This window comes from Vulpes vulpes, chromosome 12 (genome assembly GCF_048418805.1).
Source record: "Vulpes vulpes isolate BD-2025 chromosome 12, VulVul3, whole genome shotgun sequence".
NCBI lineage: Eukaryota > Metazoa > Chordata > Mammalia > Carnivora > Canidae > Vulpes > Vulpes vulpes.
Window position 1 is genome coordinate 181194642 of NC_132791.1, and position 16260 is coordinate 181210901.

At 53.3% G+C, this 16260-nt stretch overlaps 1 protein-coding gene and 1 pseudogene across 4 annotated transcripts in view; both read right to left on the minus strand.

Annotated features, from left to right (window-relative positions):
- Positions 1–1763: 1763 nt before the first annotated feature.
- Positions 1764–1918, minus strand: LOC112929551 (U4 spliceosomal RNA; annotated as a pseudogene).
- An 870-nt stretch (positions 1919–2788) lies between these two features.
- Positions 2789–16260, minus strand: part of WWP2 (WW domain containing E3 ubiquitin protein ligase 2) — a 143115-nt gene continuing 129643 nt past the window's right edge. For all 4 annotated transcript variants that reach the window (XM_072731606.1, XM_072731607.1, XM_072731603.1 and 1 more), the window contains 13 exons: positions 13281–13362; positions 12578–12706; positions 12120–12195; positions 11742–11813; positions 11428–11516; positions 9477–9636; positions 8074–8207; positions 7615–7755; positions 6875–6995; positions 6424–6528; positions 5414–5510; positions 5181–5253; positions 2789–4732 (listed from right to left, as the gene is read on the minus strand). In XM_072731606.1, the coding sequence (XP_072587707.1) occupies positions 4633–4732; positions 5181–5253; positions 5414–5510; positions 6424–6528; positions 6875–6995; positions 7615–7755; positions 8074–8207; positions 9477–9636; positions 11428–11516; positions 11742–11813; positions 12120–12195; positions 12578–12706; positions 13281–13362 (1379 nt within the window). In that variant the 3' untranslated portion in view covers positions 2789–4632. The remainder of the gene's footprint in view (positions 4733–5180; positions 5254–5413; positions 5511–6423; positions 6529–6874; positions 6996–7614; positions 7756–8073; positions 8208–9476; positions 9637–11427; positions 11517–11741; positions 11814–12119; positions 12196–12577; positions 12707–13280; positions 13363–16260) is intronic.

Sequence of the window (16260 nt, forward strand, 5' to 3'; positions counted from 1 at the left end):
TTTGAACAAGCCTTTTAGCTTTCTCTTTTTATTTTTTTTTTCTCTTTTTATATTTTATGTGTCTTTATTATATGTTTGGAATAGAGAGGTTGGCCAAGTCATGAATTTGCTGTGCCATCTTAATGGGACTCCGTTTGGTTTCTAACACTACTACAAAAAGAATACAGAATAGGTGATTCTGTGTTTGGGGCCATAGAACTGAAGTTGGGAGTAGAATATCACATAGACCATCAAAAACATCCAAGAGTGACAAGAGTCAAGCTGAAGAGGCCAAAACTGTGACAAGCATCAACAAGAAAGTAAGGATTACAGTCACTAGAACCAGCTGAATCGGAGCTAGACCCCGAATCTGTGACGTTCAAATGGTGTGGAGAAAAGTGCGCCAAAGAAGTCACCTGCCCTGATCTGACTCTCCTGATGCTTGACTCATAAACATGGACTACAGAAAAGTGAACTAGACCGTGGCACTTCAATCAACCTCAGAATCAGGGGGACTGGATAAGTAAAAGGATATTAAAACCCTAGATTCACAAGGCAGACCAAAGGGAAACAAGTTGGGGTGATAATAACTCCGGGCACTTACTCAATTTTCTTGCTGATGCCGAGTTTGGCTCAAGAACCAAGAGAGCTTGCTCTCTGTAAGGATACCTCTAGACAGAGACACAGATCTTCAGGGTTTTTCTGGAAGAGTGATGAGCCCCAATATCTTTGCCCAATCACTGTATCCTCTTATCTTCTCTGCCCTTGTGCAGTGGGATAGCGAGTACTGAGATTCTAGATCCAGTGAGGTCCCACCTTACGTAAAGTCTTAATGACACCTGGGAGATCCATTGGAGATCTTGAATGACAAAGGAAGTCATATCAGATGTTTACTTCCAAAATCATCTTATATAGCTTTGGCTAATTATATCCAGAACTTATGACATCGAGTTGGGGTAGGCGGGCCGGGCCTCTTTGCCTGCCTAGTCCTACTTGAAACACTTCACAATAAGAAAAAAATTGAAGATATAATAAAAGCAAAGAGAGATAATTAGAACCTCTGAGGGTAAAAGACTGTATGGGGAAGAAACAGTTGTATTATGTTATTTAGTTATGGAGCAAACAATATTTATATAGTCATAGTAATAGAGATGGGTTTTGTTGCTTTTCAGCTTTTTGAATAAACCTTTAGAAAAAGTACAGATGATTTCATTGTAATTACACAATACAATGTTAAAAAAAAAAAAAAAAAAAACCTTGATTGTATAGAAGTAAAAAGACAGCTGCCTGAAGAAAAAGGAGGGAATGCAGATGGAGAGCCAGAGGGACAGCCGGGTGCAGTACAGCTCAGATGCGGTTCAGAGTGGGATGGCAAGGGATCCTGCCCATTGCTGAGGCTAGTAAAACAGGAGCCTTTCTGAGGGCCGTGGGGTAGACTGTTGGGGGTTTTAAAGTTCAAACTGGAAGGGTACAAAAGAAACCAGCAAACTGGCTTCTAGCAGGTGATCAGAGTGGCCGAGGAATAAGAATAAGTAGCCTTCACTGTATCTTTCACTCTATCTTTGAATTTTAAGACTTTTTAAAATTTTTAAGTTAAAGGCAGATCATCAACAACTGTACTTTCAGGACTGCCCCCTCCTGGGAGGGCAGCACTGGTGCACAAGCCGAAGCTTCACAGCCAAGAGCAAACTGCTGGACACAGCTGTAATACCCCTTGGGGTAGGAGATGGGTGTATTACAGGAACCATACTTCGTAATATCACAGTCATTAAAGAATCATTCAGACCTATGTTGAGGAAGATGGAAAGGTTTCCCGAAAATTTTGTTGAATGAGACAAGTGAGTTGCTCAGGATATATAAGATCCTATTTTTGGTGTATTAGCAATAATCGCGCCTCGGATAAACCTCATTGGCTACGATGCTGCCACTGTGCAAAGCTCCATTTTTGGTGTATTTAAATTCTATGTATATATGATTTGCAAGCGCACACTAAATAGAATGGAAGGACCACAGCAAACTTAACAGCAGCGATTTCTGGATAAGTCTAGAAGAACAGTTTCCATTTCAGCACGTCTTATCTGAATTTATTACAGTATGTCTGCCTAATGTGTAGACTTTTTTCAATAATTTTCTCAAAGCACAGCATTGCTCTGTCAAGTAAAAAACAAAAACAAAAAAAAAAACAGCTTTGAAGTGGGGCCGTGAATTTATCTAATAAACTCCAGGGAGGAACCACTCTGAACATCTCTGCCTTCCCCTGAGAAGAGGCACAATCAGAACAAGGCTTAGCCAACGTCATTTCCATGTCATATGCATCAAGACACCATAGCATGGTGATCCATCCCATCTGAATCCTTAAGTGTTCAAAAAAAGTGGGTGGCAAGACCTTATGTGATGATTTAGCTTGAGATCATAGCATCCCTCTATCATCATGGGACTCAGTAAATGTTTCTCCAATGAACAACTGCCTAGACACTGTCCCCAGGAGCTGGCTTCCAAAACCCACCCAACCTGCAGCCACAGCTGTTCGTATTCTGGCTCCGCAGCGACAACTGTTCATAGACATAGAAAGACTGGCCTGGCATCCAAAGGGTGCAGTGAGGAAACCCTGACCAAGGGCCACCCCAGAGATCCCTGCACAGGGACTCAGCCACCCAGAAGTAGTATGACTTTCTCAGTTACACATTCCTAAAAGCAGCAAGTCACGGAACTTCCACCCCAATGGGGGCCTGCCTGAACGGTGTGGGGCACCCAGAGGCCTCTCATCTGAGGACAGCGATTTTGCAGACATCCACACCAACACCACCCACAGCTGCTGATTGTTTATTGCACGAGAAACTGGCAATACCAAGGCAAGGGGGTTAGGTATCACAAAACCATCTGTCAACCAACCCAGAGCTACCAAAGGACATTCTACACGACACCTTGGTTACATACATGTATGTACACACGCACACACACACATGAACACACTCTGAACACCCATGAGTCTCAGGTTTCCAGACCCCACACAGCAGCTGGTACCCCAACCCCCCAGTAGTGTGGAACATTGCAGGGAAGCACAGTAAATGACTCGAGGAAAAGAAAAAAGGTTGAGCTCCAGTGAGCTGAGCCACTCGAATCAGCAAATGCAACACAGTGGACACAGGCTCTCCCTCCCTCTGTGGCCCGGGGGTGGGGAGGAGTGGGGGGAAGGAAGGACCAGGATCTGGGGATGTGACACTGCCCTGCGGAGGTCAGTGGGCCTGCCTGGGGTCCTAGGAGGCTCAAGCTAGTCTGCAGTCGGTGCTCAGGGCTAGAGCAACCCCTCCAGCATCCCAGAGGAGCATGTTCTGCTTGCCGATCGCCGCACGCCACGGAATGCCCATGTCGGAGGCTGGTGGGATCTCCGTTCTGCTGGTCTCCAAGACCGTCACCTTCCGTGTCCAGATAAAGCCGCCCTTCCAGGCAGGATGGACATGCCCTAGGGTGGCTGGGACACTGAATTCTCAACAGGAGACTAACGGACCTGCCTGAAGCCTTAAGGGCCACTGGAGAGTGACAGGGTCACCCACCCCCACATGCTCCATCACTTGGGGCTGCCTGGAAACTACATCTAGCAACGGGAGTTCTCCATCAAAGGCGGCCAGGTTGGGTGACACCTGGGACCCTCCCCCCTCCCCTCTGTCAAGGCTTGGAGACTGGGCCACTGGGAGGCTGGGCTGCAGGGCAAGGCCCGCCTGGGCTCCCAGAACTGCTAAGCGGGTTCCTAAGAGGAGCAGCTGTTGGGGAAGTCCTTGGACCACTGGTGCCAGATCCCTCAAGGTCCCAGCGACACCTGGCATACCAGCTCCTGGACACAAAGGGATAGCAGCACACCGACATCAAAACACAAAGTCACCCTACACACAGAATGCTTCGAGTTGATGTGAAAGGGCAAAGAAAGTCTGAGGGGGTTTGTTGTTTCCAAGCCGCTGCCACCCTAGCAGCTGGTACAACACTTTATTTGCAGGAAAGGACAAAGGGTCCCGCACTGAGTGCAGAGATGGGCCTCGCCGCTCAGCCCCGGGGGCTGGATCCCCCTGGGACAGGGAGCGGCCGCCCAGACCCAGTGCTCTCTCCGGGTCCTGGAAGACATCCTCTCCCTCAGACCTCCACCGTATACAGATCACTGGAAAAGTTCTATCAAAAACAGAACGTCCTTGACTGGCAAAGACCCTGGGCCTTCTGGGCCCAGAAGAGCCAGCCCAAGTGGGTGGCCGGGCTCCCTGCTGCCTCACTAGCACACGAGAACCAGGCCTCCTGCAGCAGCCCCTCGGCACAGGGCACCCCCTCACATTCTCATGCTGCCTACGGCTGGTCTGGTCTCGGGGCGGAAGGGAGAAGAGCTGACTGCGAGGGTCAGGCCTCCAGACTCTGCAGTGGGTGACGGGACCAAAGGTGACATGGGGGCTTTATTCCAGACTGCCACCGGTGGGGGGGGTGGGGGGGGCGGACAGGCCTCCTGAGGTCAGGCTCTGCTACCACCAGCCCGAGGACAGTGTGGTCCCACGCATGGCTGCCACCTGGGGCGGTGGGGGGAGCCTCCCGGGAGCTCTGTGGCCACTGGCCTCTCGGGCAGGAAGAACTCATGACTACATGTGCGCCGGGGGGTGTGGGAAGGGGCGGCCTCAGTTACTCCTGTCCAAAGCCCTCAGTCTCCTCGATGGCGTACAGCAACTTCTCTCGCAGCTGTTCATAGCTCTTGTACGGTGGGAGATCCAGACGGTTGAAACTGTTGAGAGAGGGAAGCAGGACAGTCAGCCCAGGGAGGTCAGGGCTCCCAGCCTGGCTGCCGTGCGGGGAGGGCTCAGAGTCATTCACGTGACTGTGGCTTGACCACAGTGCCAAGGGGCTAGACGGCGGAGTGGAGCCCTTGAGGGCCCTGTTACGTGAGGCCTTAATGCTTCCTGTCCCTGGACCTCGGGTGGTCAGGAGGCAGGGCAGGGCAGTAGGAGAAAGGGGGAGGCAGCCCTCTGTTACCGGAACAGAAACGGAATATTTAATAGCTGGGAAGGCCACGAGGGGGAGGGCGAGCAACTGCTGCCCCAACTCCCAAAAAGCCCCGGGGCGCCTCTTCTCCAACCCCAGGAGGTTCCCAGAGTCCCTGAGGCCACCCCATCCGCTGGGCTCGTCGGGGCTGTGAGGTTCTGGCCACCTCCCACAAACACCAAAACGCTCACCACGTGTGGCTCCGGGGCAGCCAGGTTTCCTTGCCAACCTTGTCAATGCAAAACTTCTGTGGTCCGTTGCTCCCTGTTATCCAAAGAGAAGCTCTTCATATACAAAGGACGGCCCCTTCGTAGGGCAGGGCCCCGGCTCCACCCACAGGAACCTCAGGCCTCACCTACTGACTCACCCCAGCCGCTGCCCTCAGGCCCACCCTAGGGCACCAGCAAGGCAAGGGAAGACCTACCAATGAGCTCAGCAAAGCCGCCAACGGGCAGGCGGCAAGTCCCAGTGACGAACTGCAGCAGCCGGATCCTCTTCTCGTTGTCCATCTCCTTTACCACCTAGAACTCCGCCAGTCAGAGCAGAGCCAGGCGACCCACTTGACCCCAAACCTCGCCCTAACCTGTGACTCCCGTCAGCCAGGACCCCACTTTGGGACTGAGAACACAAAGCCCGGGTTGGGGTCAGGGGCTACAGCCACCAGCCTTGGAAACCCCAAAGCTGCTCCGTCTGAGAGGCTGAGTTTGTAGGACATTCCCACCAGCCCATGGGACATCTCTGGGGCTCCGGGGCACCCCGAGCCAGGTATTCTTTTCCCAGCCAAGTTCTGCTTTTAAACATATAGTAAGGATGGAAGTGATTGCTTAATGGGTATGGAGTTTCTTTTCGGGGAGAGATGGAATGTTCTGGAATTAGATGGTGGTAATGAAAGACCAATGTGAAAGACCAATGAACCGTAATACCTTAAAATGCTTCACATTGTGAATCTTATGGGATGGGAATTTTGCCTTTAAAAAGAGATTTTTATATACCTTCTCTTTCTCATGTATGCTATACTTCATAAGGGCAACGACAAGATCTCACATTTGGAAGAATCAATTCATTATATCCAGGACTCCGAGCTCATTCAGTTTCTCTGGAGACCAGCACGTGCTGTCCTGTCCCCCCCCACCCCCGGGCTGGCAGGAAACCACACTGCCTGGTGCTTTCCTTCCCGCACACATCGGCTGACCACTAACACGTCCTGTCAGGTGCACTGGCCACAACCCAGCTGCAACAGCTCTGTTCACCCCAAGGCTGGGTTCCTCTTCTCCTCCCACCAATGGAGGAAAGTGCCAAAGATGAGGGAGGTGACCCCCCAACATGTGTCCAGGAGCCTGGGATCTAATCAGGCCTCTTTCCTGTGGCTGACCACTAAAATATCCCTTCCAAGACCCTTAGCCCAACTCGGCTGGGACGGGTCCCAGGACCTACCTGCCAGAACCACTGGATCTGCTTGCTGTTCTTGGTGTAGTGCCGATAAATAGTGTTCTTTTGCCAGTCGCTCATGTCTATCTCCTGCATGCCGCACAGCATCAGCTGCAGGGGGACAGGTGTCAGCAGCCCCGGGCCCACCCCCTCCCCACAGGCGCACAGCGCCTCATCCACTCACCAGCAGGTGGAATCACCCTAAACATTTTCATCTATTTCTGCTGGCAGTGGGAGTAATATGGGTGATAGGAGTCTTGAGCATGGACCCCCTCAAAACCGGGACCAGGGGAGGAACAGGTGTGAGAGATCAAATCACAACTATCCGCCCTGCCGCCTCCATCCAGAGGGAAGGTGAAGTTTTACTGGCGGGTTTCTGCGGAACCACAGTTTGCCAGCAACGGGCACGACTGCCACAGAGGCAGAGGCTCAGGGTCCTGGGGACCTCGGGTCTCACCTCCAGCTCTTTCTCATCAAAGTAGCGCAACCACTCCAGGGGGGCCACCTCGTTGAAGCCATCCAGGAAGGCTTTGGTCTGCTCTTCCACGCCCCGGGTGAAACGCCAGTCGGTCAGCAGCCTAAAACCGAAGGTGCGCTGTTAGGGGAGCCAAGGCCCACTGCTCAGGCACAGCTCGGGCCGGCCACCGGGCCGCGGTCGCACAGCCATGAGGTATTGGCCCGGAGGCCGCATGGCACGCACCCAGACCCACTCCGCATCGGCCTTGGGAGCAGCCAGGGCAGTGGGAGGCAGCTGAACCTCTGACATCCCACTGCCTCCTCCCCATCCCGCCACTGCTGACTGAACTTCACAAACGTGGAGGTCAGGAGACTAGACCGAGAGACCTGGAGAAGGCATGTGGGTGAGCTTGAGCACAGACACACATGCAAGGATGGGCTCAGACACACGGACACAGAAATCCTCTCTGCCAGAGAAAGGAAAGGGAGATATCGAAGCTTCCTGCCTCTTCAAAGCCCTGCAGTCTTGAAGCCTTGCACGTGGGGGAAAGAGAGCAAACGGCAGCTCTTCCGGGTGGCCAGGGGCTCCGGTCAGCGTGGGAGAGGCCGTGGGCAGCCCTCATGTGCCGATGCCACAGGGGCAGCAGCCGTGCCCCTGGTGAAATACGGGGGGCCTGGCTGGAGCACGCCCCAGGACCGAGAGTGGCTCTGCTCCCGCCCCCTGGCCCCCGGGACGCTCACATGATGTACTCTTCCTTGTTCTCCTCTGTCACTCGGATGCTTTCCCCGCCTTCCTTCAGCTCGTGGGTTGTCACCTTGCCCAGGATCTCCATGTCCTGGATGAAGTAGAGCTCCAGACCACACTCTTCCAGGTTGTTCTCTCTGGGGGCACGAGAGACCAAAAGGGAAAATGTCTACCTTAGAAGGGTCTCCCCTCATCCCACTCTGTCAGGTGCATCAGCGCTCAGAGGATGCCAGGACCCGCAGCCTGAATCCAGACAGTGGCCTGGGACCTCCCCCTGAGTCACGGGGAGAATTCTGGAGCTGTCCCACAGGGAAACCGAGGAGCTGCGTATCTCCACCAGCACTTACACAGCTGGTATGCGCTCAGGGCCACTCCAGCAGAGAAAACACAGGCCAGCGATGCCTCCTCCCCAGAGACCCCTGTCCTCCCAGCACGGCGCGGAGGAGAGGACTCACTTGATCCAGACAATAGAGTTGTAGAATTCAGGGTCGATCGATTCCAGGTCCTTCAGGGTTGGTCTCTTGTTGAGCATTCGCTTATAGAATGGGAGGGTGAAGCCTGTGTCGATGAACTTTCCATGGTACAGAGCCTGCAGAGGAAGAGGCACGCCAAAGGTGTTTGGTCTTCTTAGGACACTGCCCAGGCAGGCTCTTGGATGTTCCACGCCAAAGCCCAACTACCTACCCCTTCTCCCCAGGAGCAACCGTGACCTTGGGACAGACTCTCATCACACCTGCAGACAACAGGGGCAAGCAGAGCCAGCCCACTTAGGAACCCACTGCCTGCCCGGCACGCTTGCCCGCCAGCTCCCTGTTCCAGCAGAGATGTGCCCCACACTCACAGGCAGCACAATCCCAGGTGGCAGCCCTGACTCACTGACGCTCAGAGCTGGGCGGCAGAGGCAGCCAAAAATAATGCAGACGCTGTCGACGGCAGGAGCTGGCGGGCCAGTGGTGAGTAATAGTCTAGGGTTTTACTGGTCTGTCCTGTCGGCCGCCTGGCCAGGCGGGTCTCTAGACCCGGGAAGAATGTGCCCACTTCCTGAGCCCAGCACCTTGGCCAAGAACTTCCAGACAAGGGGAAGAGACATATTTAGTCACGGCTCTTGAGTTCTCGCGGACAGAGCATTCAGGAAGTCAGGGAGAAGCAAAGGAAAGTCAGCAACGCAACATCTCAAACCACCAAATATGGCAGAAGGACTGCGGCTCCCATGGGCTTCCCTCCCTCAATCCTGGTTCTCTACCCTCCCGAGACACTCGACAGGATGCACGAGCATGACACCCCCCCCATTCATGCCGCGTTCCTACTGCTAGATAAACATGGGTTCCATGACTCCCCTCTCCCCACTCTTCACCCACTCCCTGGTGATGCCTCCTACATCCTGACCAGCTGGTCTACTAGGGCTCTGTTCTAAGCTAGTGTTGATCCCAGATCCCCTTCCAGAAGGCCTGAGTGTCTCAGCCAGACATCCCCACTCGCTCGAGGGCTGTGACAAGCGGTGGTACCCCGCCCGGCATCTCCCCTCCCGGCCGCAAGTAAGACCGCAAGTGGGCAGTGTTTGTCACCAAGCCCCTTGGCAGGCTGCACACTCAAAGTTAAGCGACGTCCACGGCCCAGGAACCCTGGGCTATCGCTCAACAAGCCCTACACAAACACACACAAGAAAACCCTCTCAAAGCCCCTGAGAGAGCTCCGAACTATCTCCAGAACACTCTCCAGCTCTTTGCATTTCTCGTTAGGTGTTGTATGAGGAGGAGCGTAGGGCTCGGGGGTGGGGCACGCATGGCAGGTTGCTGTGGGTACACCTGGCCTCCTGGGCTGCCACCTGCTTTAGCGATCTTACAGCAATGCAACTTACCATAGCGATGAATCGGCCAATGAAGCGGAAGTAGGTGAGGTGGTCGGGGTTGATGGAGGAGGCAGGGTTGATCTGCAGGCAGTAATTGTTCTTCCCGGCATATTCAAATAAACAATACATGGGGTTGAGCACCTCATGAGACAGGAGGAAAAACCACTCCCTGTGAGAAAGGAAAGACAAAGACAAGAGTAATGGATCCCGTCCTGCATACCTGCACTGGAGAGGGGACTCTCTTCTGCTGTCCTGTCGGGGCCAGTCTGGAGACATGAGGTCCTGGGAGTCAAGCCCCACTAGGATAAACACCTGGTATAACTTGTATTAACAGCTGCTCAGGAGCGGGGGTGAACCAGGATGACAACTGCACTTGTGGACAGAGCTCAGGAAAGCCTGCGTGCATGTCTCTGGGCTCCCAGGTGATGCATTCCAGGACTTTACATCCGGTATCCAGTGTGGCTGATGGCAAAGGAGCTTTATGTACCCTGAGGCCACCATGCACAGTTGTGTCGGCTGTGCACTGTAGAAGAGCACTATGTTAAAGTATCATAGATTTGCACATTGATCACAACAAATTTCCTGCATATAGCAGTCAAGCTGTGTGGTTTTTTATTTTTTCTGATAAAACCAAAATATCATGACCATTTCCCAACATGGAAGTGTCTTGAGAAAGGGCATCTCTTCCTAAATCTTGCAAAGGTGCTATAGAAAACAGCCACCCCTTGTTTCCATCCTAAGTAGGCAGCGTGATATGAATACACAGTAACATAGTCCTAGGTCCTAAGGCATGAAAACTCTGTGATCCATGCTGCCTCTAGATTACAAACCTCACCCCCAGTAGCTATACAAAAGGCATTTCACTTCCCTTGCTCTTTGCCCTCCCCTCACCCCAGACCCCATCACCATACCCTTTCCCACACTTCCACGCATTTGTCTGAACCAACACCCATGCCTTGGCATCTCTCTGTGGCCTAGGTACAAGCCTCAAGCCAGAATTCTGGATCCTTTCGGGCTTGAGCTACACCAGCAGGGGGACATCCCAAGGGGGCCAGTCCCTGGCTGCTTGTGGCCGGGCAGACGAGGAGTCCTTCGATGCAGAGGGTGCCTCGGTATCCTGTCCGTGGTTCTACCCTGTGGTAGAACAGCATGACGTAACCTACCATAGGGTAAAACCACTGGCAGGACACAGAGAGACAGACACACACGGGGTGGGAGCCACACCACCAAGCAGAGCCTGGAGAGAAGGTCACCACAGAAAAAGAGCAAGTGATCCACAGGGGCCGACACAGAGGGCAGCGCCACCAGCAAACAGAGGACCAGAAACAAGTGAACCCAACACCGAGAGAGAAGATGTCCCCACACCACGAGAGGTCAGTGAGCTGAGCAGTCACCACAGGCCAAGATGCTCCTTCTCCCTGCCGGGGGCCTTCAGTCCCCTGATCCAAGGCAGCGTTTTATCAGAGAATCTGTTAACTTTTGCAGGTAGACTGGGGTGAGGGCAAGACAATGCTTTAGGCTCTCGTTATGGGTACATCAGTCATTTTAATTTTATTGGCCCTATGGCATGTGATGCGGACCTGAGCAGTGATCAAGACCCCCTGGATTGTGACACAACTTACACCTGTCAGGCACACAGGGGCGCGCCAGATTGAACCTGTGCCAGCTGCCTCGAGAAGCCCGGGGTCGAGTTTAACAGAAACCACGTGACAGTGACACCAATATTTAACCACTGCCCACCGGTGCAGCCTGACTGATTCAGGTACAGAAATAGTGAGAGAATGTCTTAAGATCTCCCCTCGGAAGCTCACAGCCTCCCCCCGAGACCAGTAACTAAAGGGTTGCTACCTCGCCCAGAAGGCAACCCTGGGACCCTGCTCCTGCACCCACGTGTACCCACCACGAGCCCTACGGCCTGGGGAAACAGCGCGGCACAGCCTTCCAGGGGCGCTGAGCTCACCTGGCGATGCCTCCATAGTCCAGGCCCTCCTCGCCACGCATGATGATGTACAGCCGGCGGCGCAGGTCGTAAGGCTTCATGTTCATGATCTGAGGAGACAGAGCATCATGGCCAGCCTGCCACTCTTGCTTCGGTAGCAGGCTGGGGGCAAGGGCCAGGGAATTCTATGTCCTGCCCTTCAGCAGAGACTGGTCACCCAGGCTCACACCCTGGAAACTCAACCATGTGGGCTTAACAGGCCACGTGATAGAAGATGAAGTGGTGTGAGGGGGCCTTCTGCTTGTTGGTCTTAGACACCAGGATTATCCTCTAACCTGTTGGAAAGAATCCTCGAAAAGCGTCTGCCTGGAAACGCTGATCTTCACGTGGCTAGGGAGGGCATTTGACTGAAAAACAAAGAAAGAAAAGGAAAACAGACGCTGAATCAGGAAATCAGGGGTCACTAAGCAGTCGGGCCTCCCGTCTGTACCAACAGGCTTCCTCATCTCCCGGGGCCAGTGGCAGAGGGCCTGGGACCCCAGAAATGGGAGCTGGCTTCCTGGAGACAATGTCAGATAAGTGCTGGGGGCAGGACAAGTAACTGGCCCCCATCTCAGACGCAGGCATTCGAACACCCCTGCTAGGCTGGGAAATCATGCTGAGGCAACTCAAGTGACCCCAGCGTCTGGGGGAGGTCCCGTCCCAGAACTCACGTGGCAGAGGAAACGGAACTGGTGATACTTCCACCGAAAACTTCGGTCGTAGGCACCAGGGGAACCTTGCTTCGTCCTGGGAAGAGCAAAGATATTCTAGAATCCAGGTGATTTCTCAAAAATTAGCAACATATCTTGTTAGCCCTGAGGAAAGCTGATGCCATGTTAAAGACGAGAAAGGCAAGGCACTGAGGAAAGGAAACGACTGCCATTTCGGCAGGCAGATTTGAGGAGAAAAAGAAAAACCGGAAATGAAGCCAGAGCTCTTGCTTTTAGAGAAAGCCCATTAAGCGTTATCCCGAATAAACAGGAGAGCCCCTTCCACTCCCCCTCCTCCCGCCACCCCCCTCTAACGTGACACCAAAGTCGGCCACCAGGGGGCAGTAGGAAGAGCAAGACAAGGATAAATGTGGACCGTGGATGATCGGACGCTAATACCGCCTGCGGGCAGTTCTTACCCAGACTCAAACCCTGGGCGAGGATCCTTAAAGGTGGTGGTGCGGGTATTGTGGTCTACGAAATAGCGTACGCCTTCACTGGTGTACTTCATCTCCCACCCGGGGGGCAAAGCTGGCTCCTGGATCATCCTAGAAGCACGGGTAGAGCGGAGCTAAGAGTCCACCTCGCCTTCTGCGTCTCTGTGCCTAGGAGGCTGGTACAGCTTTCACCCAGGCCCTGCACAGTCCTTGAGGGGGGGCCCTGAGGAAAGGCACCCAGTACTACCCAAGTCATGAGGGCAGCTCTGTAGTGGAGAGAGGTCGTTTACTAGCCCAAGCTCAAAGAACCAGCCCTGGGTGGACGACTGTGGCCTAAGTGGCCACCAGCAATCCTGAGACACCACATGCCCCTATCCTAGAGCAGCTTCCGGAGGGAAGGGGTGGAAAGGTTCCCTTAAATCTTTCAAAATCACACTGTCAGCAGCCTGCACGACTGGCACGCAGACTAGCAACACCTGCCAGTCAGGCCACTCTCTATCCATCGGGAAAGTCCATTTAAGGAGCCACTTTCAAGTCTCATTACGTGGACACTAAACGGTAAGGGTCTTGGGGCGCTTGTGGGTGGCTAAAAAATCCCAGAATATTGGCCAGAGAAGGCCAACGCAGTCCCGGGTACTTGGCCAACACCGGAGCTGCACGGGGCCAACCCGGCCTACATCCTTACCCCTGGGTCCGCGGGTCTTCCCACTGGGTAGTGCGTGTGTTATGGTTCACGTAATACACCCTTCCATTGTCCTGTCTCTTCTCTGCCATGGGAGAAAAAAGAAAAGAGGACAATTGGCTTGAAACACCTCGAGGCCAGGCCCACTGCCCTCTGGCTCCCACCTCCTGAGTGCCAGGTCTCAGTTTCTGCCCCTGTTCCCAACCTGTTAGAGAAGTTGAACTGATGAAAGCCTGGCTCATGCACATCTGTCACTGGTAAAAAGGACAAAGAATCTTTCCCTACTGGGGAGTGGGGGAAGGATAAACACATTTCCAACTAGAGATCCAGAACTGTCTTTGGTCAGTTGATTCGTTGGAGGGAAGGGGGCAGTGTGGCAACAGGAGGGGGGGAGAGCCCAGCTGAAACCAGAGGCATAATTGCATCCAGCTGTGTGCAAAGTGGAGGCACGGCCAACCTCCCCTCAACCCTGGTCCCCACCCCAGTCCCTCATGGGTTGCTCTCCAGTCATGCAACTGCTCCATCTGAACCGGGTCATTGTGGGGTGGCTACATTCTCCTCCGTATCTTTTTGATCAGCGCTCTGTCCCAGAGGGCCTACCTACCCTCCACCTTCTCTCCTTCCCCCTGCATGAAGGCAAAGCTTTGTTCTAAAACTCTCACATCCCAGTAGAACCGTTATGTTGCATGTGTGCAATGGATGCCCGGGGCTGGGGCACTTACGATGCTACCTTCTCCTTCCACTAAGTATGTGCTTCGAGCCGGGACAGTGTTTAGGGGTGCTCAGGCATCCTGTCTCTGTCCTCTGGACAATCTTTACTCTCTCCCCTCTCCTGGGGCATGGGTGCTCATAGGTGGAAGTCTGGGCAGACCAACTCTAGCTGGTGATTCCAGGCTTTGGGAGGCGTTGAGAGGCACGCCCCATCAGCTCCAAGCAGATGACAGGCAACAGGCAAGACTAGGGGCAAGGCTGCAAACGCAAGAGAGGTCACCTTTCCTACGAAGTTCCTGAGCCTTCAAACCTGTTTCTGTCCCCTAAACGAATGATGCTAATGGCCCTCCCTCTTTTACAATGACAGGGGGAAATTAAAGAAATAAAAATAATTAGTTCCAGAAGCTACAGGGAAACCAAAAGCTAAAAAAGGCACAGAAGCAAGGTGCCCACTCCCCTTCCCTCAAGCATCAGGCTGCAATGTTCCCAGTGTCAACCCAGGATCCTGGCGTCTCTCTGCCTTATGTGGTATCCAGGACTGGACAAATTTTTAAAATACACACAAAAGGAAAGAAAGAAAAGAAGATGCCCAAGATTATTACAGAGCTACCGTCACCTCAGAACAGCTTATGGGACTGTCCCACAGAAGGCAGGCTACCTGAGAAGGTTCTGAGGAAAAGGAGAAGCTGCTCCCATCCCAGAAGCTTCTGCTTTGAACTAGATCCTCTGTGTCTGCCCTGCCAAGAGCCAAAGCCAAGGCTAATCATCAGGCTGGGGGATCTGTCCAGCCGGGCCCGGGGCCTGTGCACTCAGGGCTGCCGGGGCGCCTCCTGGGACTGTCTCACTGCATACAAGTGCAGTCTGGGAGCTGGGGAAGTCCTGAGGGGAGCGCCTAGCTTGCCTCCTCTAGGAGGAAACACACTTGGAAGCATTCAGTGACGTGTCCAGGGGCAGGGCAGCTGAAGAGCTGTGGATCTAAATCCTAGGTGTCCCAACCCCTGGGTGCAGGTGACCCAGGGGGCTCCTCCTGGAGGAACAGAAAGGGACCTAGGACAGAGAGCAGGAGAGTATGGGAGATTTGATCGCAGGCTCCCACTAAAAGCAATTCTTGCTTGGTTCTGCTGCTCTTTCTGTTCTTTCTTAAGTCTCCTTGGGAAGGTGGCCCAGTCCCAGCCCTGAAAAAGCCAACACAAGGCCCAAAGGGTCTGATTTGGAAGATTCCCTGGCCCTTAGCCACATGGTCCTTTTTCTCAGTTTCATACCAATATAATCTTGTGTGTTTTCCTGATCATATGTAAACACCGTTGACTCGGACCACGGCTCCTCCTCCCATCTCAGACATCTCACACTTGGCTTCTGGGAGCACTTTTCGAAGCACTAGAGCTGCTCTTACTTGGTGACCATCATGTAGCAGAACTGGTACAGAAATCAATCATTTGACTCTGTGGATGCAGGAACAATTCTGGGTCCCTGGCTCCAAGTCATAGTGTCTACTGGCTGCCAAACAACATCACAGATTCTCATTTAATCTGATGCACTTTCCCCTGCCTAGCCAGGGATCCTGTGTTCGACTCATTACATTTGACTGGATGCTGATTCCTGAGACACCAGGGACCGTGCATCAGTCCAAAGAGGCAGGTGGATGATCTGTGTCCGTACGGGATTCCCTAGCTGAAAATCCAGAACTGTCTGGAAGCCTCACTAACTGATACGTGCCCCCGGAAGGTCCACGAGGTCCTCCCAATGCTCTGAAATGCAGTGGTAATTCACTAAGTGACACCTTGTGGGACCAAGGGGGGGCGGTGATGCAACCTGGTAAATTACTACCAGGGAGTGGTGTGTCTACACCAGGGGGTTCCAGCTCAACAGCCATACTTTTCCAGTTCATGCTCATCTTATCATTCTCCACTTCTGTGTTTTTATTGGGGAGCATGCCCCCGCCCAATTTAATACCCCTTGTAAACACCACCAAAATAGCATTTATTGTCTTCTACTAGCCTAACCAATACATTAAACCCAACACATGCTGATTCCTTCTAAATCTGCCCTCTTCCACCCCCAGGGACCCTTGCTATACTGAACAAAACCGTGACCCGGCTCAGGGCTACAGAATGCACTGCGTCTCACCATCTCTCATGACCCCTTTCTGCATGGCCGCTCTTTCCCAGAATAGCCACAAAGCCCCTAACCTCTCCCAAGTCATGGATGTCCATCTCTCTAACTCATTATTGGCAAATCACACCCAGGACTGGAAATTCTCCAATGACAAGCA